General features: G+C 36.0%; 1 protein-coding gene across 4 annotated transcripts in view; it reads left to right on the forward strand.

The window, feature by feature from the left end:
* Nucleotides 1-23,952, forward strand: part of CTNNA2 (catenin alpha 2) — a 516,068-nt gene that overhangs the window by 439,118 nt on the left and 52,998 nt on the right. For all 4 annotated transcript variants that reach the window (XM_074587252.1, XM_074587254.1, XM_074587251.1 and 1 more), the window contains 4 exons: nucleotides 6,341-6,433; nucleotides 6,692-6,848; nucleotides 9,657-9,857; nucleotides 23,389-23,540. In XM_074587252.1, the coding sequence (XP_074443353.1) occupies nucleotides 6,341-6,433; nucleotides 6,692-6,848; nucleotides 9,657-9,857; nucleotides 23,389-23,540 (603 nt within the window). The remainder of the gene's footprint in view (nucleotides 1-6,340; nucleotides 6,434-6,691; nucleotides 6,849-9,656; nucleotides 9,858-23,388; nucleotides 23,541-23,952) is intronic.

Here is a 23,952-nt window from a genome sequence, read left to right on the forward strand (position 1 = left end):
GAAGAGGAATCTGCTGCAATATGTACTCTCGGTGACATTTTGATTTTTTTGGCACTTGTTTGTGTATGTGCAAAAACATCCCTTCTAGTGATAAATAGAGTTTTACTCACAATATAATGCTTCGGTGAGTAGAGTGAGGATAAATAAGCTGAAGATTTTCAGTAACTTAGCTTCAACTCTGTGCTCTCCTTCGGAAAAAATCTCTTATTTGTGGCTCCATGAATACCACTGGGCTGCCTACAGTAGTACCAACATTAATATATGTCAAAATTTTGAAGGATTCAGAGATTGTAACAATATCTGGATAAATTACTAAGCGGATGGATAAATAATTACAAATAGTCAAGATACCACAGTTCAGCAAGTTACTGCTCATCAGCTGAAACATAGTAACTGATTATTTCATAGACTCATAGAATACCAAGTTGGAAGGGACCTCAAGGATCCTCTGGTCCAGTCTTTCTTAGCAAAAGCGCAGTCTAGACAAGATGGCCCAGCACCCTGTCCAGCTGAATCTTAAAAGTGTCCAATATTGGGGAAATCTACCACTTCCCTGAGGAGATTATTCCAATGGCTGATTGTTCTCATTGTGAAAAAGTTTCCTCTTCTGTCCAATTGGAAGCTCCCCGGCAGTAACTCGTACCCATTACCCCTCGTCTTTTCCACATGACTTGCATACAGCAGACTCAGAAACTTGTAGTTAAGCCAAGGGGATCTCTTGCTCCACCTACTTCCCTTACCTTTAAAGGGGATTAACTGCTTTTGTGCTTCAGGAAAGCATTCTTGAAAAACTCACAGCACTCACTAGCTCCTTTCTCCTCCATGGAAGCTTCCCACAGAATCCCTCCCAATTGACCTCTGAATGAGCTGAAGCTTGTTTTTTCTAAAATCTAAGGTTTTAGTACTAACCTTCATTGTGCTTAGCAAGATCCCAAACTCCACAATATTGTGATCACTGCAGCCGAGGCTATTGCTAGCCAAGATATTACAAAGCAGATTTTCTTGGTTTGTGATTGGCAAGTCCAGCAGTGCCTCATTCTCAGTTGGCACTCTAACATATGTATGAGGAAGCAGTCCTCTACGCATTCCAGGAACCTGACGGATGACATGTGAGCTGCAGTATTGCTCTTCCAACAAATGTCTGAGTAGTTGAAGTCACATGTAAGAACCTGAACCTTGCTTAAGTGACCCAAATATTTCTTTGTTAGCCTTACCATCTTGGTTTGCAGATCGGTAGCAGATGTCTACTGTAAGATCCTCCTTGGAGACGACCCCTCAGATCTTGACCCAGAGGCCTTTGATAGGGCTTCAACAATTGCCGTAGTTTACTTCTATAAATTCAAGGTTCTCCTTGGCTTGGCTTTAGTCAGCCATGAATGTTATAGAGGTCTCTTACTTAAACCACCTTCAACTCAAGCTGAGTAACTCAGAAAGTTTCAGTTGCTCAAATGTGTGGTGTAGACAGGTAAGTTTGACAGTGTCTTCAGTCTGTTTAAGTTATTCTATATTTCCCTAAGAAAATAATAACTTGCTGTACGTTTTCTTCTTCCTAATATTTCCATCAGTTAATTACAGTGAAAAAATAAATGGCATAAATAGGAATTACATGTATAAAATTTTTTTTAAAAAGCATGTTTGCAAAGAATACACAAAACTAGGATATAAACAGATTGCATTCTCTACCTGACAATGGTTAAATGGTTTGGGAAGATGAATAGAGCTTTTTTCTGTCATTTATTTTAAGCAATCTATGGTGGGAAAAAATAATAAAAGAAAAAATTAAGAAATAGACTACATACATAAGCTGCAATATTCTGCAGCCTTTGCATTGATATTGCTTCTCTGCTGTAGCATATACTGGTCCCTTTTTTACATTTTTGCTCTAAGCAATGGATTCTTTTTTTTGACCTTTTTAGTTACGTTAAATTCAGAGTGGCCATGTTAAATCTTTGAATTTAAGTTTGAACCAGAGGACAATACATTTTGATAGTCTTAATTACGTTTAATAATACAAAGAGCTAAAGTCAAAATTGGAAATAGTCTAGTTTAAAAACACAATGAAAGGTAATTACACCTAATTTTCATCGGTGTAAAAATAAAATGGTATGAAAGATCCCTTATTACTTTTGTAATTTGGAGTGCAATTTTATGGTAGAACTAGAGTTTTCCTGTCCTAGGTAGTATGTGTGGCAAATGCGATGAAAAAGCACCAATCCAAACTTCAGTCAAGTGTACAATGCCATGAGAGGTAACAGTCTGCACTGACATTTGTGCTGCCTGTCTTCACTGTGTAGTGTAGTCATTGCCTAGACGTACAGTACTTACACCTCCAGCTGCCATGTAAGTACACCTTTAGAATGAATCCTGTCTTTGGCGTGTCCTTTCAACAATGATAATACAAATTTGCATTAGAAAAAAAGTCCTTTGCCACCCTCATCTGCTATACAGCAGAAAACTGCTTGAGGCTGAAATACATGCAAATACATTTCAGTGAGACTGATCCTGCATATGTTTTGAATAACTGAAACTAATGGAACTATTTGCATGATTAAAGATAGATACCTAGCAAGGTGTAGAATTGCATCTTCAGCTATCAGTGCCAGTGATAGGAAATTAATATGAAGGACTTGGTACGAGCTTTTTCACCTCTTCAGTTCTAGGATTGCTTCAGTGGATTTGGTGATTGCAGAAAAACACAGCGTCGCTGGAGCTGGAGTGTTTATTTTCTTGCTCATTACTTTCCTGTGCTCTTGCAGGACAGGTTCAAGGTGTTTAGCAACGGTTTTGATGGTATAACAGTAGCTTAGCAGACCTGAAATTCTGGACAATAATGTTTTTCTACAGAGCAGTTTCACTGTTATTGAGTTCTCCACATATTTCAAGGATGATTCACAATTAATCGATTTTGGTATTTAAAATGTATTCATTCATATAAATACACTTCAGACAGTTCACATTGATCTTAATATAAACTTAAGTTCTCTTTAGGCAATCAGTGAATTCACTATGCTCAAGGAACTTAGTTAACAGGAAAAAAAGAGGGGGGAAAAAAAAAAAGAAAAATTAATTACTTGGTTACTTTCACAGCCTCTTATGAAATCTCTTCTTCAATGCTTTGGTGGAGACAGAGCACTTGAAGTGTAAAGGCAAAGGCTGTCAAATCAAAGTTTTGGCAAATTGGCAGCTGCAATAACATGCAGCCTTTTTATTTTCCTTTCCAAGCTATCTGCTCCATCCAACTCAGGAGTGGTGTATTAAATGAATTCCCAACCTTGAAGAGTCTGGGTTCTTTACAATACATGTTGTATTAAATATGCACATACAAAACAAGTTATAATGCACCTCTTTTATTTCAGTAATACCTTTTCCAACAGTCATCAAGGCCAGCTATAATCTAAGTTTAAATAAGAAACTAGATACATCTAGAGGATAAGATAGTCAGCCAAAAGCCTTAAACAATCTCTGGAAGTGCTTTTCTCTTTTTATCTCTTATCCAAAGAGATCAGTTTAGCATCTAACCAAAGTGTCTCAACTAAGTGGGGTGGAATTAGGTCTAAGCGTTTTTGGTCATAGTTTTGGGTAGGAAAAATATCTGAAGTTGCTGAATTTATAGTAGGCTAAAGCATGTTGATTTACCTCACGGTTTCTGTCAGCTGAGAGCATGTATATGGACCTTGCTGTGCCAAGAATCTTAATTGGTGGTAACTTGATTGTGCATTTGATAACAAAGTCAATCAAAATAATTAAATAGTATCATATCTGGTCATTGAGTGCACTTAAAATTTGTACTGTTTCACAGATCCATACTTACAAGACAGCACTGAAATGCAGGCTTTTACAAGTAATGTCTATTTCTTGCCATGTTTTAAAAATAAGTTTTGGGTAAAGACGCAGTATTTCTGATTTGTAGTGCTAAATCCAATTTTATCCAGATCGCATCTACCTTTGTAGGATTTGCTTATCTCTATTTTTATTTGACTTAATCAGATCTTCCCGTGGTACAGGCTGGCATGCTCCCTGCTGAATTGTGATAGTATTACTTTCTGACTGCTGATGGTACAGGACTGTATTTATGCAAGACATGAAATATACCACAGAAACTATTTAGGTTAGGATTATAAATAATATGTATAATTATTTTTAAACAGATAACTGTAGTGCTCTTTTGATGCATATTTTATACAGCCATAGAGTACGTTTGTACTCCTTCTGTATTGATAGTAGCACCCAAAACAGTGTACTGAACTCTGAATTATTTTACAAAAAAGAAGTTTCCTCTGGTTATCTCTGTATCCTTCCTTGGAAAACCAGGACACTTTACAGTGTCTAAATATTTTCTCACCAGATTCTATTGAAAGAGTAATTGTCAGAGACAGACAAGAAATACATTTTATTTTTACTGATTTTTTTTCTGTGAAGATCGCTTCCAAGAGAACTCAAAGACCTGCTTAATAGTTTGATTGCCATTTCACGACACCCAGCCCCTTTCAGTCACGTATCTCACTGCTATATGAGAAAAAGTAAGATATATGGTGCATCTGGAGCCTTAGCACAGATTTTCATCATGATAATCACAAAAATAAAGGGCAATCTGAAAAGCCACTTATTTAAAACACAGAAGATAGCTTTTGCTGAACTTAATACCATTTGCTGGCTTTTAAGGTCTGTAATTTCCACTCATGTTACTGCATTCTAATTATCCTGCTTAGCTTTTGTTTCTCATGAAGATTAAAGTGGTCTGTTTGATGTGTGCAAAGAAGTGACTACAGAAAATGGCAAATTAATTGGAAGACGTCGTCTTAGGAGAATGTTTTTGACATGAGCTCTGTAAGGCTGTTAACAAACAGACTAACTCATTTGTCTCACCATGCAATGAAAATAAAAATCACAACATTATGATACAATCTTGACTAGGAAATGCCTGCAAGACTCTTTGAAGCCTTAAGTTCTTTTCTTCCCTGGGCTTTGGCACCATGATATATGCAAACCACGTTCTACATAACTGTGAAGTGAAATAGGTTCTATGTAGAACAGATGGACCAGGGCTAACGTGGCAATGTGCACTGGAGACGAGAACAGATTAATACCACAAGGGGAGACTGGAGGAAAATTGGAAAGATGGGGGTATTTGAACTAATTCATGAATCATTTCCAACTGATAGTTATGCCTTCAGGCACAGTGAATAATATCAAGGAAGCATGTTTAAAATTTTATAAGTTTGTTGTAATGTAGATTAGAACGAAGAGCTATACTTTCGGATGATTAAAAAAAATCTTGTACTCTCTCCTCCCAGAATGTACCTTTGTGATATAAATATCACCGATGAGCTTAATTATGTGCACTGTGGCATGAACTGATGTTTGGAAAACCTACTCATGGACTTGGCACAAAGCTTTTTGGAATGGATTTTTTACAAGAAGCACTATATGAGTTGGGAGAACCTGCTCTGCACTTGCATACAAGCCACAGAGAGGCAGCTCTGCAGTGTCTGGAGGCATGGTCTGATTGCTAGATCTCATTCAGGTGTCTCTCTGAGTTTCCCCTTTCTTCACCTTAACCAAACAGTCTTCACTCTTGTGAGGTTCAAACTTCCCAAAGCCGTGCCAGAGCAAGCACATGTAGAATGTGCTACATCTTTGAATGAAATCTCAAGCATGTGTTACAGAATGAGGCTTTCAACAGAGACATTTCGCATGACCATGTTATGATAATTTTGCTAATGGACATTTTACTCTAGGGCATACAGTCATGTAGAAATAAAGAGGTCCAGCTGAGGATTAAAATGATTTTAACATGCATAAAAGCATCAGAATCTGAAACAATGAAGGTACTTGAGAAATATGTAACTTCCAATTGTCAGTGAAGGTATCAGAGTTTTGTTTATGGGTGGAAAAGCACAATTACATGTGTTAGGACATCAAAGATTCTTCATTTTGCGAAGCTCAGAGCATATGGATGAGCCTGATTACTAGTATTCATAATGGACATGATTAATAAAAGGAAAAAGAAACTGTGAGGAAAGGAAATGCATAGAAAATTGTCTGGATGCACTACATTCTCTGTATGACTTCTCAGGGGATTATTCTCAAGCTATAGAGGAGGATGTGAAACCCTTGACAGTGAGGGAAGATTTGAGAAAAATCTGATGAAGATAGCTAGTTCAGTGTGCTAGGAAGGAAATAATCTCCATGGGTTTCTGTTCACCAATGGAGAAGATGCTGTGTCATTCCTCTTGTATAACATTCTCTCATTCTAGGCAAGGCTCAATAAGAAGAGAGAAAGGTATAAAATGGCTTGCTTGCCTAAAACTTGATTCTCTTTCTGCTGATTTCATTACAGGTTGCAAATCTGGCCTGTTCAATCTCGAATAATGAAGAAGGCGTGAAGTTAGTCCGTATGGCAGCAACGCAGATTGACAGTCTGTGCCCACAGGTAAGTGAGATTCCTGTTAAAAAGTACTTGAGAACTCTTTTGGCATTAAAAAGCATCAGTTACCTGAGACAGGGAAAACAGCCTAGATGAAGATTACAGCCTTGCTTTTGTCATTACATTGTTGCCTGCTTTCCATAAACTGTGAAAAATACATTCATATCTTGAGACATGCATATCAAATGGGGTGCAATGCTGAAGTTTTAACACAGTTTGTAATCTATGTTGCCGCTCCTCGTAACAAATGATTTTGAATAACAGGTAATAAATGCTGCGCTCACATTGGCTGCCAGACCCCAGAGCAAAGTAGCACAGGACAACATGGACGTCTTTAAAGATCAGTGGGAGAAACAAGTGCGGGTTCTTACTGAAGCTGTTGATGATATCACTTCGGTGGACGATTTCCTCTCCGTCTCAGGTACTGGGATCAAGGGACTCCTCTAAAAATAAAGTAATGGGTCAGAGCAGTGAAAAGCTATAATTACTAAAGCATCGTTAGTCTGTTAGTCCGTCATTGGAATGCTGACCTTCTACACTCAGTAGGAGCAATCAAGCCATGCCAATTAATCCCTGGTAGCAATCGTTAGCTTTTCCTCTCCCAGAAAACAGCATCCTATTTGTGCTTCTATTTCTAGAGAAGTTTTGTTTCAACTCAGGCACAAAGTAGGATTTTGGCCACCTTTTAAAAATTTATTACAGACCTGTGAAAGGCTGACAGTATCTGCAAAAATTTTGAGAGTCTTCGTGCAATTGTGGGTAAGAGAAGGAAAGATGAACTTTCCTTACTTTATTTTGTTGCTTTGTTTTGCTGCTGCAGAAAACTCATTTTCCTATTATGGTTTAAAAGAGGTGAATTTCATTGTTGTGAGTAAAGACATAAAGCGTGTCAAGTGTGCTTAGCTTACTCTGACGTCACAGAAGAGACAAGCTTCAGGAGATAGCGTCGCCTTAATTTTATGTTTCATTCCACATTCTTTTTCTTGGTGTTTCCTAAATTTCCTAATAAAAGTTTGAGATGTTTAGAGGCAAAAAAAAAAAAAAAATTATCCTTAAAAAAGATCCTTAATTTTCTTTTTTTCCCTTGCCTTTATTTTGTTTGGTTGTATCCAGCTATTATTAGTAGCAGGAAAATGGTTTTGTTTGGTACAATTATACTCCATTGTTCAACATCACTGCTAGAGTGTTTACTGCAAGCCATGACAAGAAAATTAAAATGAACTCTCAGAATAAAAGGGTACTTCAAAATCTCGTAGCACTTAGATTTTTTTATTCAAGAGTTGAAGCTGGCAAGCACTTTTCAACAGACCTAGTTCTACAAGGAAAGGGCAGACCAAGCTGCAAACTGCAGATCCACTCCACAAGCCAAAGAGATGGCAGACATTCTTAAATGGCCATTTGGTTATTTGTCTGGGGACTTGGTTCATTCCAAGCACATGCATCCATAAAATCAGAAGTTATTTGAGTGAGTGATTGATTTTTGTTTTCGTCAAATCCTATTTTCTTCTAAACATGTTACTGAAGATGATAGTCTTGACTTAGATCCAAACTGCCCAAGACAGCTGAGAAGTAGTATTTCTTTCTAATACTGTCCATAGACATCTATATGTATTAAAGACAAGAAAACATCTCATGTATCCAGAAAGCCTGTTGCTACTAGCTGTAAGCTTGGAAGCCTCAACTTACACTGAGTAGTTTTATTTTTGGATGTTAAACCAGTGAAGCATTCAAAATGGGCTGGTGTCTGGTTAAACGTACCTCATGAAATGACACCTCCTCCTCTTCATATTGAGTGTCACAGTTGATGGCATGTTTTATTAATACAGTGTCTGCCAAAAGAAGGCTGACCATAATTTTAATCACTTACTTTATATTCCAAATGCAGTAGTTCATATTCAGAAAGTACTTGTTGAGAAGATTTGGCTATGCCATGCTAAAGAAAATGGAGATTGTAAGGAGGAAATAGTGAAGACATGTTTTAGCAAAGCGACATCTTTTAAATGAGAATAGAGAATTTTTTTAAAGAAAGAATTTTGCCTTGCAAGATACTCTGGTTCACAGCCCAGGGGACTTCCATTTTTCATTCAGAGTTGTTACAGTTTAAAATTCTACATCATGTAAAATGTTTCTGAAACCCTCAAGTGATCCAACCTTGGGATTTTTAACAGTGAAGAGTAGTGTGTCATTCTATTTTTGTGGCCAAGGAAGGATAATTAACAAAAAGCAGTTGGTAAGCTGATTGATTCTGTTTTACCTATTACTACAACAAAGAACAACATTTCATTTTCAGTTTTGATATGTCTGTGGTGGAAAAGTAAGTTGCTCTTTAGAGTCTCTGAGTTTCTCAGGCTGAGTTTGCTCAAATAGGAAATTCAGTCATGGTTTTATTATTGAAATGATTTTTAACTGTACTGGCTGCACAGAAATAATGTTTGAGCTAGTCAAAATCTGCTTCGTCCTTTCACATTATCCATATGTGAGAATACTACATAAACTATGATACTGCAGCATGTCAGAGTACATGGCCTGATTCTGAGCTGAGAAAAAACAACGCAGCTCCCAAGATTTCAACAAACCTACTTGATATTACATCATCTGAGCAGACTCAATGTTGTCAACTCTTATTTCAGAATATGCGTAGTCACATATGATTATATTGTATGTCATGAAAAATCTACACCTTAATCTCTGGCATAGATGAAGTAAAGCAGATGAACTGCTCCTGTACAGGCTCCCTGGTACCTGCAATGTTTTCAAAATGTTTTATTTTCTTTTCTAATTTATTTAGGCATAAATGAAACAAATATATTAAATGTTTATAGGAGTGTGTAAATTCATCTTTATAAAATTGCCAAACTCTTTTATTAGAGCATCTGCATAATATTTGACCCGCCTTCCTTTTTGCATAGTCTTTTATTACACTTTCATTACAATTAAATTTGGTGTGATGTTTGAAATTAATGTGACTGTTTTTTCAAAGAATTACAGGTTTGTACTCGCAGTATAGGTGAGAGGACATAGCCCAGTCCCTTTTAAAGATAAATATCACACTCGGGAATTTTACTTTTATGTGGCATAGTATCACAAGATGATATTTGTTTTGCAGACCTGGGTAAGGACAGATATCAATTTTTTAACGTACTGACATTTGCCATTTACCCAAATCAGTAAGCTTTGCTATGAGTGAGAATGAAATGAAACGAGCCTTATTTTTTTTCCTGTATCCTAGAAAACCATATTCTGGAAGATGTGAATAAGTGCGTGATTGCTCTCCAAGAGGGGGATGTCGATACACTGGACAGAACTGCGGGTGCCATCCGAGGCCGTGCAGCCAGAGTTATTCACATCATTAATGCAGAGATGGAAAACTATGAAACTGGGGTTTATACTGAGAAGGTACTGGAAGCTACCAAACTGCTTTCTGAAACTGGTAAGCTTACCTGAGATGTTGTTCAATATTAAGTCACTTAAAACCTTCATGTAGTTCTCTGAAATCTGTAACTCAGAGGGGAACCTGTGCTTGAAAACAAGATATAAACAAATTAATGACCATGAGTGCTTTTTTTATTCTCTACTCAGTGCTATTGCAGAATTCATATTGACAAGAGCTGTATAAGAGAAGAAATTCACTAGCCCATCAAGGCTAGTCTACTTCGTCAAAGTTTCAGTGATTTGAGTAATACACAGCCTTTTCTTCAAGTTGATTATGAGTCGGTTGATTATGTATTGTGTGTCTTTGGAAAATCATTACAAACATTACTCTGTGGTCTTTGCAGGTGAATGTACTTGTTGGTGACTGAAGTTGTGTTTCTAAACAATTTTTCATCAAAAACACATTTAAGCAACTGAAAATATATCGCCTGATTGAAAAAATATAAAAGTCTGCTAGATTATATAAAATAGATAGATTATATACAAGTATGAAAGTCTGCTAGATAGGTATACTGGGAAAAAACACTATTTTTTTTTAACCTGTTTTTGCCTTCACAGAGCAGGGGTTGGATTCATCTAGGTGCTTATGTCTACATTGATCATTTTAGACTCTGTTATACTCAGTGTTATCTGTTGCTTACGTGCATCTGAATCGTTCAGTTCAGGCAGTGTTATCAAGTGCTTTCATCTTAAAGCAGTGGTCTACATTTGTTTGGACGAATCATGCTTTGAATTTCATTGACTTTATGGACTGGGTCTCCGCTCACTGTACAAGTGACCAGCTGTGAAGTAGATGCGTGTAGTGTAGATGTATTAAAATGTCTGAGCTGACATCTATCTGGCTGCACTTGTTTACCTGGGCTTTAAAATCATCAGGATTATTTTAGGAGGAACAAATGAGACTGTACCACTTCAGGACACGGCAAATGTAACATTCAGACAAAACAACCAGACATCTCCCTCTGAGGCAGAAAAGCAAAAACTGCTGCAGATCTGGCAGCCTCTGTGTCAGCTTTAAGCACAGAAATCAGCAAAATGAGCTAAACTAAATGTTAGGATGACTTAGTATTACTTGTTGTGTTATTGTTGCCCCAGCTTATTATCTTTTAGCCCTAATGAAACCCCAAGCCCTATTTGCACAGATAAATCCCATTAAACAGCATAAAGACTTTCTTCTTTTTTTACCTTTCATTGTGATTTATTGGAAATTATAGCTGAAGTGTGGATTCTTGTGATTGTGATTATGGCTAGACAGTTGTGCCTTGAACACCCACAATGCTTGTAGATTGACACCAACCTGTAGAAATTAACTTTCACAGACTCTTTCCTGTGAGCTGCAGATAGACATTTCTGGGGAGAGGTCAGAAATCAGTACCATGATCTTCAGCCTATGTTACACACTCCATTTGGCTCTACGCAGCTATTTCCTATGTGACATTCATGTTCGTTTTACTTCCGTCTGAACCCAGAGGGTTGGCTTTTGCCCCTGTAAAGCTTGAAGAGAATGCAATAAGGTTTGCTTCTTTTTTTCCTCGAAGTTTAGTGATTCTATTTTGTGTCACGTGTTTTTTAGGTGGCAGAAGCAAAAGCAGATCAGAAAATTGTTTTTATTAGTCCCCCTATTTTTTACTAGCCAGTAAGAGATCAATGGAATGAGTGCTGTAAATTTAGCTTGTTTGAAAAAGTCTCTGAACAGGTATTATGCATTCACAGAAAGAAAATAATCTGTTCAGTCTTATATGGTAGACTATTTTGTTGCACTGTTATGTTAAAGTCTCCTTTTGGTAAAGGAGAGATTTTGAAGAATTCCTCCTATCAGTAAGATTTCTTTATTAGGCAAAATGAAACATATCTTCAGGCTTTTTATTCAGCTAAAATTTCTGACCTAATGTTCTGTAAAATTTGTTATTAATAATTTTTCAACAGAGTAACTGACAGTTATAAAGTGCAGTTATATAGATCAATAGTAGGCACAGTAAATACTTATGTTCCATATTTAATGTAGTTTTTGACATAATTTGAATTATCACTAAGTGTTAGAAGCTCTGGACTAAGTGCATCTTGACAACATCATCTTGTTAATTCTGGGATTCAGCACATAAGACTGAGTCCCTGTTCCTCAAAGTCAAAGTTATTACTTATTCTGTATTTTGTAAAATGTAAGTAAACATGTGAGTAAGAAAAAAGTAGATTTTAAATTAGAAGTACTGTACATCATGTACAAATTGTGCAACAGAAGTTCAGAAGATGGAATGGGCCCAAATTCAGTGGAGCCAATGAAGCTAAAGTGATTTATGCCAGACGTGAACGTGGATCATTAATACTACAGCAGAATGTCGATCTGCAGCTTTTCAGGCCATTTACAAAGGCAATGATTATTATTTCTCTATGATTGTTGATTAAAAAAAGGTAGAATTTACTGACTCATTTTGTCACCCTGGAATAAAGTAGTGTAAATGGTATTTAGACCACCCTACACCATTCTGTGCCTTTCCCATTTATACCCTTCCCTTTTCCCAAGAACTGGTCTCTATCTACCTATGCATCCGTGTAGCTATGAATATAGAGATATGGGTATATATGAATACAAGCATATATTTATATATTCATTCTATTCATCAGCTTGAGATCCTGTGCAGATTTTATCAAACACTCAAGAATGATGAGAGTGATTTACTTGGACTCAGGCTCCACCCACAGATGCACATACCAAAATCTCAGAGAGAATCTTGATGTTGAATGTCTTATCATTTTCATCTTTATTCCTCCTTATTTTTACTTGAACCTTTATTTATGTTCAAATGAAGTGCTTTCAAAAGCTGGGAAAAATTTAGTTAAATGATAATGGGAAGGAAATAAGCAGATTACATTTCTCTTATTATTTACTTTTAACTATCAGCTCAGGCAAGGAAAGGCTCTGTTAAGTCTCCTTTTGCAGGGTTTTCATGCTATTATATGACTACTGGGTTTGGGCCACAGAAACACTTTGCTAATGGGTTTTTTGGGGGGGAGTAAATTAATCTTTAATGAAAGTTATGTTGGTAGGTTCTGAGAAATTGGAAACAACGCAAACCTTACTTTAACAACGGGATTCACCTTAAAGTTTTATTTGTTTGTTGTTTTCATTTACAGCCTTTGGAATATATAGTGTGGGGTTTTTTAGTGTTTCAGTGCTTTCTTGCCAGCGCTTGACTAACCTACTGCCTTTATAGCCAAACCTACTGCCTTTATAGCCAAACCTACTGCCTTTATAGCCAAATACTTGTTAGAGGCTAGATTCTTATCTCTGACAGCAGTATTAGGGAGTGAGGTATTGGTTAATGTCTTTTTAAAATTACACACTTTTCTTTTTCTTTAAAACCAAAATAAAAACTTGACTCTCAGTTGATGACTTTATTCTAAATCCCAGATGAAAACTATAAACCCACAGAGTTTACGGGCTTGCTGGGAACAAAGACAAAACTCATAGATTTTAGTGGATGTTAATTGTGTGCAGGAGTAAACCAGAGCTTCGGGGTTTAATTTTTTTATTTGCTTTTCGAGGCACTGTGAAGTTTTGCTAATATCTTTAGCTTGGTTTCCTGAAGAGCAAGGCCCAGTGGCTCCCAGGGGACAGTCCCAGCCCTGGGCATCAGGCACAACCATGGGGACAGTGTTGGCCTGAGGCCAGGCTGGGATGTCTCATGGGTGGGAGTCAGGATCAGGCCTGGTGAGGGGAACCAGGGTCAGACACAGCCCAGGGATTGGTAAGCAGGGCCATGCTCCTGTTAAACGCTATATTGGTATTCTGCATTTTGTAGAGGGCTGTGAAATTATCCTGCTACAGATAGTCCATGAAGAAGAAGGAAAAAAAAAAAAAAAAAAAAAAGGAAAGAGAGGAGAAGAGGAGAGTGGAAAGAGTAGAAAGAAAAAGGAAAGAGGAGAAAGAAAAGGTTAAAAGCAAAGAAAAAGGCAAAAAGCAAGTGAAGGAAGTAAGAGAAAAGAGAAAGCAAGATTTCTGTTTGACTATTGAGATCTCTCAAGCCGCTCAACACCCACCCTAGCGGTGACCAAGGCCAGCTCAAAGTGTCCTGTCGCCTTTAGTAAGGAGGAGATTGAAGTCTACTCGGCGATTGCGTGAGAAGCTGTACCGACTGTAGGGAAGAAACATGAGTTTCTAAATGAGTAAAAAGAATTGTCCGAAGAAAGAAATCAAGTAATACGCGGTGAGGTTGAATATTGTTTTTCAAGATTTCTGAGATGCAGGAAGGAGAAAAAGGTGTGATATTTTTTAAAGTTCAGAGGGTTGAATTTAAATTGGGAAAACTAGAGTAGACTTTGCAGGGTTATATTGAAAGGCAGTGAATGGGAAATGAAGGAGAAAAGCCGAACAAATGGGACCAGAACTGCCTGGGAAGGGCTTTGAAAAGGTTCCAATTTCTTTTTTTTCTTTTTTTTTTTTTCTTTCCTTCAGTTTGCATTGGGATGTCTGGAAACCATCCTGGAAGATCAAGTGCCGTAGTATTTGGGTTACTCACTCCTGTGAAGGACATTGGAAATTCGAAATTGTCTGATTCACAGCAGAAATTTGAGTTTCAGCTTTTAGCATGTTTTAAAAATATCCTAGTAACCTTGTAACTAGCTGTTTTTAAGTAGGCCGCTCTGACTTCTGTTTTGACATAAATTTCTTATTTTGTCTTTATCAGAATGGACTAAAGTTGAAAATCAGCACTACTGGCAGTTCAGCAATAAGCCTGTGAGAGTTTTATCAGTGTGAGTAGGACAAACTTTAAAGATATTTATCACTAGGAAAAGGCAGCTCAATGATATTATCAAAGCTAATACTAAAATGTGGTAAAGATGGATTTTTCAGCAGTGATGTGAAGGGAAACAAAATGTAGAAGCAAGAAGAGGAATTTAAGCATAGCTATAATAAAAAAAAAAACCATATTGAATCTGAAGGAGAGCTAGAAATCGCAAAATGGAGCCTATTTAAAAAATAAATGATGTTAAATTCATGTTTTATGGGATTTTCAGGTAGCTGTAGTACAACTTATGGGTACCATCACCCTGAGAACACGAGACCATTTATCCAGGGGGTTTGATGAAATTATGGCTTTTATTCTGCAAAGCACTGCAGCATTTTCTTTAAAGTTTTGCTAAACTGAAATCCAAAGGTCAAGATATCACCACCAAAAATCACTTAATGCATCATTTAAAAAAAGATATTTTACAAAAGGACCAAAGAATACTCAGCATTACGTTCCTCTAGTGCTTGGTTTGATCCAAAGAATTTTTAACCGGAGAGACGGTGTTCAATAAGCAGAGGAATACAGTAAGAAATCCTGTAAAATATATTATAAAACAATTAAATGAGATACATAAGAGATGAATGAATCACCACCGTGTCTAAAAGCTTAAATACTATTTCTTTTTCTCTCCACTTTTAGAGTTTAAAAATAGAATATAGTACTAAAGGAGAATATAATATAGTCGATTTAGATTTTCAAAGGCTTTTCATAAAGTCCTGCACACACAGCTGTTTGGAAAATGGGTAACCATGGAGTGAATGTTAAGGCCTTTGATGGATTAAGAGCTGGTTACAAGGCACAAGCAAAGCATAAATGACCATTTCTCAGCAGGCAGAAAGATAAATCCTGTGATGCTTCAGGGGTCAGCGCTGTGGTTGGTGTATAATGGATTAATCAACAGGTGAAGAGAAAGAAGAAAAATTTGCTAAACGGAAAACACTGGTTTGGCTGGTGGGAGTAGGGGAGTTTCCTCATCAGAAATACAACACTAAGAGATAATTTTATTTAATTTTTCTAGATAAATGGAACAACTTAAACTGTATTATCTACACTGACAGGAAGGCTCTGAGCTAATTCGTTCTCTCTGAAAAAAAATATGGCATCATTATGGGCATCTGGGCAAAGATACCTTTTCCATGGACAACAGCCCTCACATCAGTGTTTCAGATGTTAGCCTATACTTTAAGGAGGATATTCGCTGAATGCCCCAAATAGTTGTTTCAACTTTGATTTCCACAACCTAAAAATCTCCCAGAAATGGAAGAAGGTCAAGATAAAGATGACAAAATTGAAGAAATGTGGAGATATGGAGGCAAATTAACTCCAGGACAGTTTCAAAAGACTAGGTTTATCTATTTCAAATGTGCCAGACAGCTTAGATAATGAATAGTAGGTTAGTATAATAGAAGTGCCTATTGTCATAAATCATTATTACTTAGTTGCTGTTCGAATCTTTTCTCAAAAACATCTTGTGTTCTTGAGAGCCATTTTTTAAAGTAAGGAGAATAGTTGTGGAGGAAGAAAAAAATTTATACCAAGTCTAGAAAATACAGGGAGAAAAATGCAGTGAATATTGACAGGCTGCAACAGAATGTTTTGTGAATATAAATGTGAACTGTACAGTAATCTTTTAAAATAAAAACGCAAGCATTCCTTGCATCTCCTTGCCTACACACACCTATGTACTGAGATACACAAAAATAACTAAAGCCAGAAAGGGTGTTTTGCTTGTGTTATATAAGTCATTTTGTGTTCAACAACATGCAACTGTTTTCTTTAGGGGATTTTTTTGAAGAGTTGCAGCTAGATTTTATTTGAAATATTAGCCTGAAGGGAGTTCCATTCGGTAGCAATAATATTTTGGGGGTACTCACTGTATGTTGTGTTTATTTACACAAGTAGGCAGGCGAATGAGTGAGACACCTGAAGTTGGTGAGATGCATATGTCCCTGCAGCCGTCATTTGCTATCCTTCTTTGTGCTCTTTGTGATGTGCCCTTTCATTACATGATTGCCTACTATGTTGGCCATGAGGCACCTCCTTGCAGACACCGCTTACCTTGGTTCTCCCCCCTTCCTGGAAATGAAAATTCAATCAGCACGAAGTTTGAAGGTTTGGGGTTTTTTTCTGTGTGTCCATATCTCCGAATACTTGGTAATTTAAATTGAGACATCCCATTAATTTCTAGACTGTAAGCCCACCTGTTCTGCACATGAGCAAATCCAATGTTTCCTGAAAGTGTTGCATTACCACGTCTATACTGCATAGTTGCATATACACACGGATAAAGTAAGAGCCTTCTGTGAAGTGCCAGAAGACCTATTTATCACATATGGGCTAAAGGGTCAGGACTTGGCCATAAATTCAGGGCACCCTGACAACATTGGTTTTACACTCTGTGGCTAAACCGGTGATGCAGTGTATTGGCAGTGAAGGCTGATTCTTCCTGAAAGTCTTGTGTTTACTGCAAAATGCTATAGGGTATGTGGTTTCATTATTTTACATCTATCCTTTAACCATTTCACTGGGGGAAAAGTGAATCGATAAAACGGCAAGAAGATAAAAGATTGCATTATGCTTCGGAGAGTGTTGTTTCATCCTTTTCTATGCCATAGCACATAAACCAGCATGCTACAAATCTTGCCCTATTCTTGCTTTTCCTCTTCTCTGAGTGACCAATGTGAGACGCATAGGATTTGATATCCAGAACTGATGAGGATTCACGTTTTTACTTCTAACTATTTAGCTGTAACGGAAGTTGTTCCTTGGTTCTCTGAGCACAGAATGGCAAACGCTCTGAAAATCCAATCCACTGACGTAAAACACAGACATAATTACATATGGGCGTTTCTTCATCCACGACAACCAAAATATTAGTATATGTATCTGTATGCATGATATGTCTATGCACAATGTGCACTACAAAGATACATAGATGGAAGCATACATCACCCAAGCAACAAAATATTTAAACCAAATCTGCTTCTTGGAAAACTAGTTGGTCTAATACTATTATATATTGTTTAATTTTTCAGTAGAGCTTTATAAAACTTTTTAATTAGCAATATAAGAATCATGACTGAAATGTTGTAAGTTATGATATGAGACCAGGGTTTAATAAATATTTTATGAAATATTTAGAATCTTCTGATAAGGAATTTACAGTTCTGAAAACAGACTGTGACAAACACTTCGAGCTAAATAAGGTGTCATGTTCGATTCCTTAGTCATCCCTCAAAATATATTGAGAAACTGTGCTGTTTTTGACAAAGCATGTCAGATATCCAATAGAAATTATTTTTAAATACCTGTTTAAAATACTTAAACTTGCCAGTAGTAGACTTTATTCTTTCCTCAATTAAGTGAAATACAGGGTTCATAAATTAAAAAAAAAACAAAAACAAAACAAAAACACAACCAAACAAAAAGAAACCCCAAAACAAGAACCTAGAAGAAATGTCATTCAAAACTCTAAAATTTTAAGCTACAGCTTTGTGAATTTCCTGTACTAAAACCTCTTAAATCTAGATAATGATTGGGCTTTTTTTCATAAGAGAGTATCATTTTTTTTTTTGGTATAGTGGATCTATTATTAGTCTTCCCTGATAACCCTTAGCTTATAATACTGCCAATCATTCTGGATAATTTTGTTGATTTATGTGACATACACAACTGTGATGTTTAGTATAAGCACAGATTCTCTGTGTGAGATTTTCAGGGATACTTCCTTCAACTTTCAGCAGTGTAGTGGTCCAAACCTTTAGACTGCCATGTCATTCTTGAATAATCTTACCCAAATCAGACCGGATTTTTACAGCCATTTAAGGGTGATTTTGACCAGGTGATTGGTACCTAAAATTATGTGTCTAGTCTCTATGAACAGAATTTGATTCAGCTGAACTTGAACTGCTTTCTTAAAGTAAGTGTGATAAATTGTCTAATGGAAACATCTATTGCTCTCCATTTGGTATAGAGAAACACAGATTTCTAAGTTTCAGATATATGAAGTAAAATGAAACGAGGCCAAGGATCCTAGCTCTCACTGATACCATTAAAAATTAGAAATCTGTGCACCTGGAGGAACCTTTATTGTTTTTTCTGTATCTCAGATCTCCCTTTCTATGTTACTGAACATTTGCATCTACGTAAGTATGTGAGGAATTCGAGTTCCTAAATTATAAGGTCATAAAAGGGCTTAAAATTAGCTAGGCATTCATTTAATCTTGTATGTAATGACACTTCATATTCTAATGCTATAAACAATAAAGATCAAACTCTTTTTCTTTTTCTTTAATCTCAATAATGTTATTATGTAACCTAACTTTTCCCTGTCTATCAGTGATCTTATTGTTCCCATATAACTAAGCAAAATCTGTGGCTATGTTTTTAAACACAAACATTGTAGTACAAACTGATTACCACAGGAGAAAAAGTCAGTACAGAATATATTTTTAGAAAATTGATAATTACTTGATAATTTTAATGTGCAGGAGAAATGGGGGGTCCCCAAGAAAAACAGAAAAGCTCTAGAGAAAATACTTTCTGTGTGGAGCAGGGTGGTTCACAAGAAAATACAGGTTGTATCAAGGCATGAATTCACCCATGGTGGTGTGCTAGTTTTCTATTATGCTGGTAGTAAAGAAAAAATATTTAAAAAAATTAATCAATTGAAGTAATTTTATCTTTGCTGTTTCTTGGTTTTTCTCCAGTAGCAGTTCAGCCTAGATTTTGTTGTTAGCGATCGTACTTTCAGTGCCATTGAAAACTCATCTACAGAAAGGCTCTAAAATCTTTACTTGTTAGAATGACTATGTCAGTAAATTAGAAGTGTTGCTATTAACTTGGGACCTGATTCTGTCAACATTTATGCAGGTGCCTAATTAATTCATGTAGTTAGACTGAGAGATGTTAATGGATCACATTTTTCAGTCTAAGTGTATGCATAACTGTTTTCAAGACCACAGCTCAAACTACAAAACCAATATTAATTTTTTCCCTCAAAGTATTGATTTGCTTCTGAATCTGAAATTCATAGCAAATCTATTTGTACATAATAAACGAATAATCCTCTATCTGATGCATTTAAAAGTTTCAACTCCAGATACAGATTTTATGCCTTTGCCTGAATTTTGCTTCTAGCCATTTCACTGTTGGCATAAAAATATCCTTCTTTGTACAGTAAATGACAGATAAGGAAGACTGGAGATTTTGTGGGTGCAACTGAGTTAGGTATTTTCCCATATATCCCTGTCGTGGAGCTGAAGTGCGGCCAGATGACCTTAACTGGAGAATAAAATAGTTAACTCAATTTCCAAAAACTTTATTAACGATATATGCTTAGAGAAACTGTAAGTAATAGCATCTTATTAGTTTAAGATGTTTTTTCTTGCTTTTAGCAAGCATCTTATAGTTTTAAGATGTTTTTTCTTGCTTTCTAATCAAAAATGAGTACTGATGTAAAAAATGCAATTAGCAAGCAAGCAATTCATAATTCATAATATAGTTTAATAGCTATTTCCATTTTGAAACAGTAGATAATGTACATGTGTAAAAATGTAAATTAAGGACTAAACCGTATCCAGGTCTGCAAGGTCAAAATTGTTGAAAGGAGCTTTCACACCCAATGGGCACTCCCCATGCTAATCCATGTGGTCAAAAATGAGTGACTTGTTCACCAAAACGAACAAAATGTAACTTTCCATCTCGTCCCCATGGCCTGATGCTTATGAATATACTACTCCAATCTACAAATGGAGTCATGACTGTTGGCATCTTCCCAGTGGCACAGTGAGAAAAATTACGTGTGGGGCTTCAATATAGATTATTGGCATAAGTCTTCATTGGCTGAAGGCCCACCTAGGGCCTCACTGTGCAACTTCACAGTATCTTCTCTCAAGTCTTTTTATATATATTTTAATAATTCTAAATTGACCTTTGCCATTTTTTACAATAGCATCACATTGTTAGATACGTTGCAAAAATTCATTTGATTTGTCTTTCTGGTTTGACAATGTACCACAGGTAATTAATTATTCCTTGCGATGTTTTTTACCATGCGTTCCATGTCCACCTTATAGTAACTTAATTTGCATTTCCCTCATTTTGTTTCTAAGAATGTCGAGTGTGGTCATATCAAAAACCTTAAAGTCAAGCTGCTTCTCCCAACTCACTGGTTAGCTGCCCTGTCAAGAAAAATATTGTAAGAGCTTGATGCAACCTCTTTTGACAAATCTGTTGCCTGTCTGACATCTGCTCATTATTTACAAGATAATTAAACATTAATTGCTTTACATCATGTTTCATTTTCTTTCTGGGTACTGAAATTAGGCTGAATATCCTATTTTTTTTCCTTCTTTTTTTTTCTCTGCCATTATAAAAATAGTTATTTGCTTTTTCTTCTTTTTCCAAATCCCTGGAACTTTCACTGTTACTGGTTTTCTTGCATGCTCAAAGAGCGTTCAGAAATTGCTTGTATTATATTTTAAGAACCACAGGGTAAATTTTACTATGCTCTGTTAACTGAAGACATATTTAATAGATAAATTTCCTTATGCAGATGTTCTCCAAACTGCCCTTTCCTAATTCAGGTCTGTTTCACTTGCTATTAATTATGCTAAATACCTGACCACCTCTGCTATTTAGGAAATTTTCGACAGAAATTTAAGGACCCTAAATATTAGGGTTCTTTGTCTCCTTTTCTGTTGCCATTTTTGCATCTCTATCTTTACTTACTTTATCTCTATGACCCTAAATATTTTTTCTTTTATTCTTTATGTTTACTTGTTTGCATTGTATTTTTAATAATTGCTTTTTGATTTTCAGGCCAGAGATTTCCTTATGCAATCATATTAGTCTTCTACTACAATTTCAAGTGTTCCGTTCATTAAGATAATTTGATATATTCATTTATTAGTACTTTTTCCAAAACTTCAGCTCTCAAACTCCTTTTCTACTTAAAATGTTTTCCTTCTGCCTAGCAATGTTTTGTTAATGTTTACTTTAAGTATATTGTTGTTGTCACTTCTTCCTGTTTTCTCCAATATATCCCAAGCACTTATTGCACTTACTGAACATTATCTGCATGAAAGATAAAATTCTGTTCTTTCATCTGTGTTCATAAACAAACATATATATGTTTGTGTATATATATTTAGGCAGAATAAACAAAATTTGAATAGATATATCCCTTTAAAGGGTTCCACTTTAATATCCAGTGAGTAATACTTAAATGCCGGAAACAGAAAAGTTGGCTCATTGCTGCTGCCAGTTGTTCTTCAAAATGTAAACTAGTCTTGAATCATATTTTTTCATGTTTTTACTTTAAATCAGATAATAAGTAAGATGCCTAAAACATAGTTTTCATTGTGATTAAGGTATATTTAAGGACACTCAGTCAGGAAGAAAATGTGGTTTCCTGCCACAGTGACAGTTTACTTCCTAGGAAAGATTATCTCTGCTCTTGAGGAAAATGACACTGGAAATTCCCCTATTTATTCATCAGGCTACCAAAAAGTGTATTGAAAATAGGGTCTAGGGAAAAGGTGATAAAGATAATATTATGCCAAAAAAGGCAACTGTCTGAGTTAGGAATCATCTTTGCCCGTTCTTCCAATTATAATGACAAAATAATCAAGCCAATGGTACGTGATTTGGATACCAAGGTGGCAAATAATAAAAATGATGTGAATATAATGAAAAGACGGGTATCTATAAATCTTAGGCTTGACCCAAGTTCCTTAAATTTGTAAGAGTTAATCCCAATGGGTTTTGTGTCCAGGTTTCTAATGAAGCATTGATTCTGTGATTCTATTCGTCCTGTGGTATATGAGAGCTCAGTCCTCCAATATCAATGTTAAAATATTGAAGAATAAGAGTAACTAAGTACAGGAGTATAGGTGCATTATAATTAATGGGACCTGATGTTCTTCATGTTCCTGTTTGTAGGATTTGAGTTTAAGTCGTTAGAGGACTGATTTGGGGAACATATATCTTTCTGCATATGTGATATGCAGAAAGTGATTATACTTTCAAAGGCATCCTGTATAAAATTTGAAGAAAAGCCTCTGGTTACTTCAAGGAATGCCTTTAAACTATTTACATAAGTAAATAATTGCTTTAAGATATGTATTCATGAAGGACATAACACAGTTTATAATACCCTTAGGTTATATCTATGGTTATTTTTTGTTATATACATGATAACAGTGAAGAAACAGAATGTCTATTTATGTGCCTTCATAGAAGTCATTTGCTAGATTTTGCATTCTAAACATGTTTTGTTCCTTATACTATTATTATTATTCAATATGATCTTGAATGCAGTTAGTTATCTAAACTAGTAGTCATAATGGCTACGTTTTGCTTTGATCATTTGGTATAAATATGGACTGTGTTCCTTCCAAGATTTAAATGGTTTAAAAGTACTTTACTGATAACTCGGATACATTGCGGTCTTTTAAAAGTTAGTAAATTCCACTTTTTAAAGGAAGTTTTACATTCTTTGTTGTGCAATTGAAGGAGAGAATATGAAGATGGCTATTTTCATGCTGTCAGAAAATATGCCAGATCTCTGCACGTGTAGAGTCAGTATAAACCCATCCCATGAGCCTTCCTGGGTCTTGAAATTGTAACAACAGTATGTACCGTGTCTACTGGGAAGTATTTATGCCCAAGGGCATGGGGAAAATGTTCATGAAAGAAGGTGTCTAATCTTTCTGCCTTTCATTTTGTTTAATCTAGTTATGCCACGTTTTGCTGAACAAGTTGAGGTTGCCATTGAAGCTTTGAGTGCAAATGTCCCACAGCCATTTGAAGAGAATGAGTTCATAGATGCCTCCCGCTTGGTTTATGATGGAGTTCGTGACATCAGGAAAGCCGTTCTGATGATAAGGGTATGTAAGGCACCTGGGAAATAAAAGATGGGACTTACAGGAAAGTATCACTTTGGGTGAGAGAAATATAAAAGCTTCTCAGAATCAACTTTGTTTCATAATAAGCCAGAGAGGCTTGACACTGAAGCAAGCATGAAACAAAAGTATGTACAGCAAAAAAAGAATTTGTAAGTAAAGAGATGAGGCTATCCTATGGGATAAACCACAATTAATTTGTTAATCACCTAGGAGAAGATCTGATCACAACTGCCAAGTGATGCAAACTTCATTACTGTTTCTGTAGTAATAGCATTAATTTGCCAAGATCTTCAAAGTCTGTATAGATTTTTGTTGGGGTTTTTTGCATTTTTTTTTTTGTTGTTGGTTTGTGGGGTTTTTTTCCATAATGTACGTGTGCTGCCTGGGATATGAG

Source organism: Larus michahellis, chromosome 5 (genome assembly GCF_964199755.1).
Source record: "Larus michahellis chromosome 5, bLarMic1.1, whole genome shotgun sequence".
Lineage (NCBI taxonomy): Eukaryota > Metazoa > Chordata > Aves > Charadriiformes > Laridae > Larus > Larus michahellis.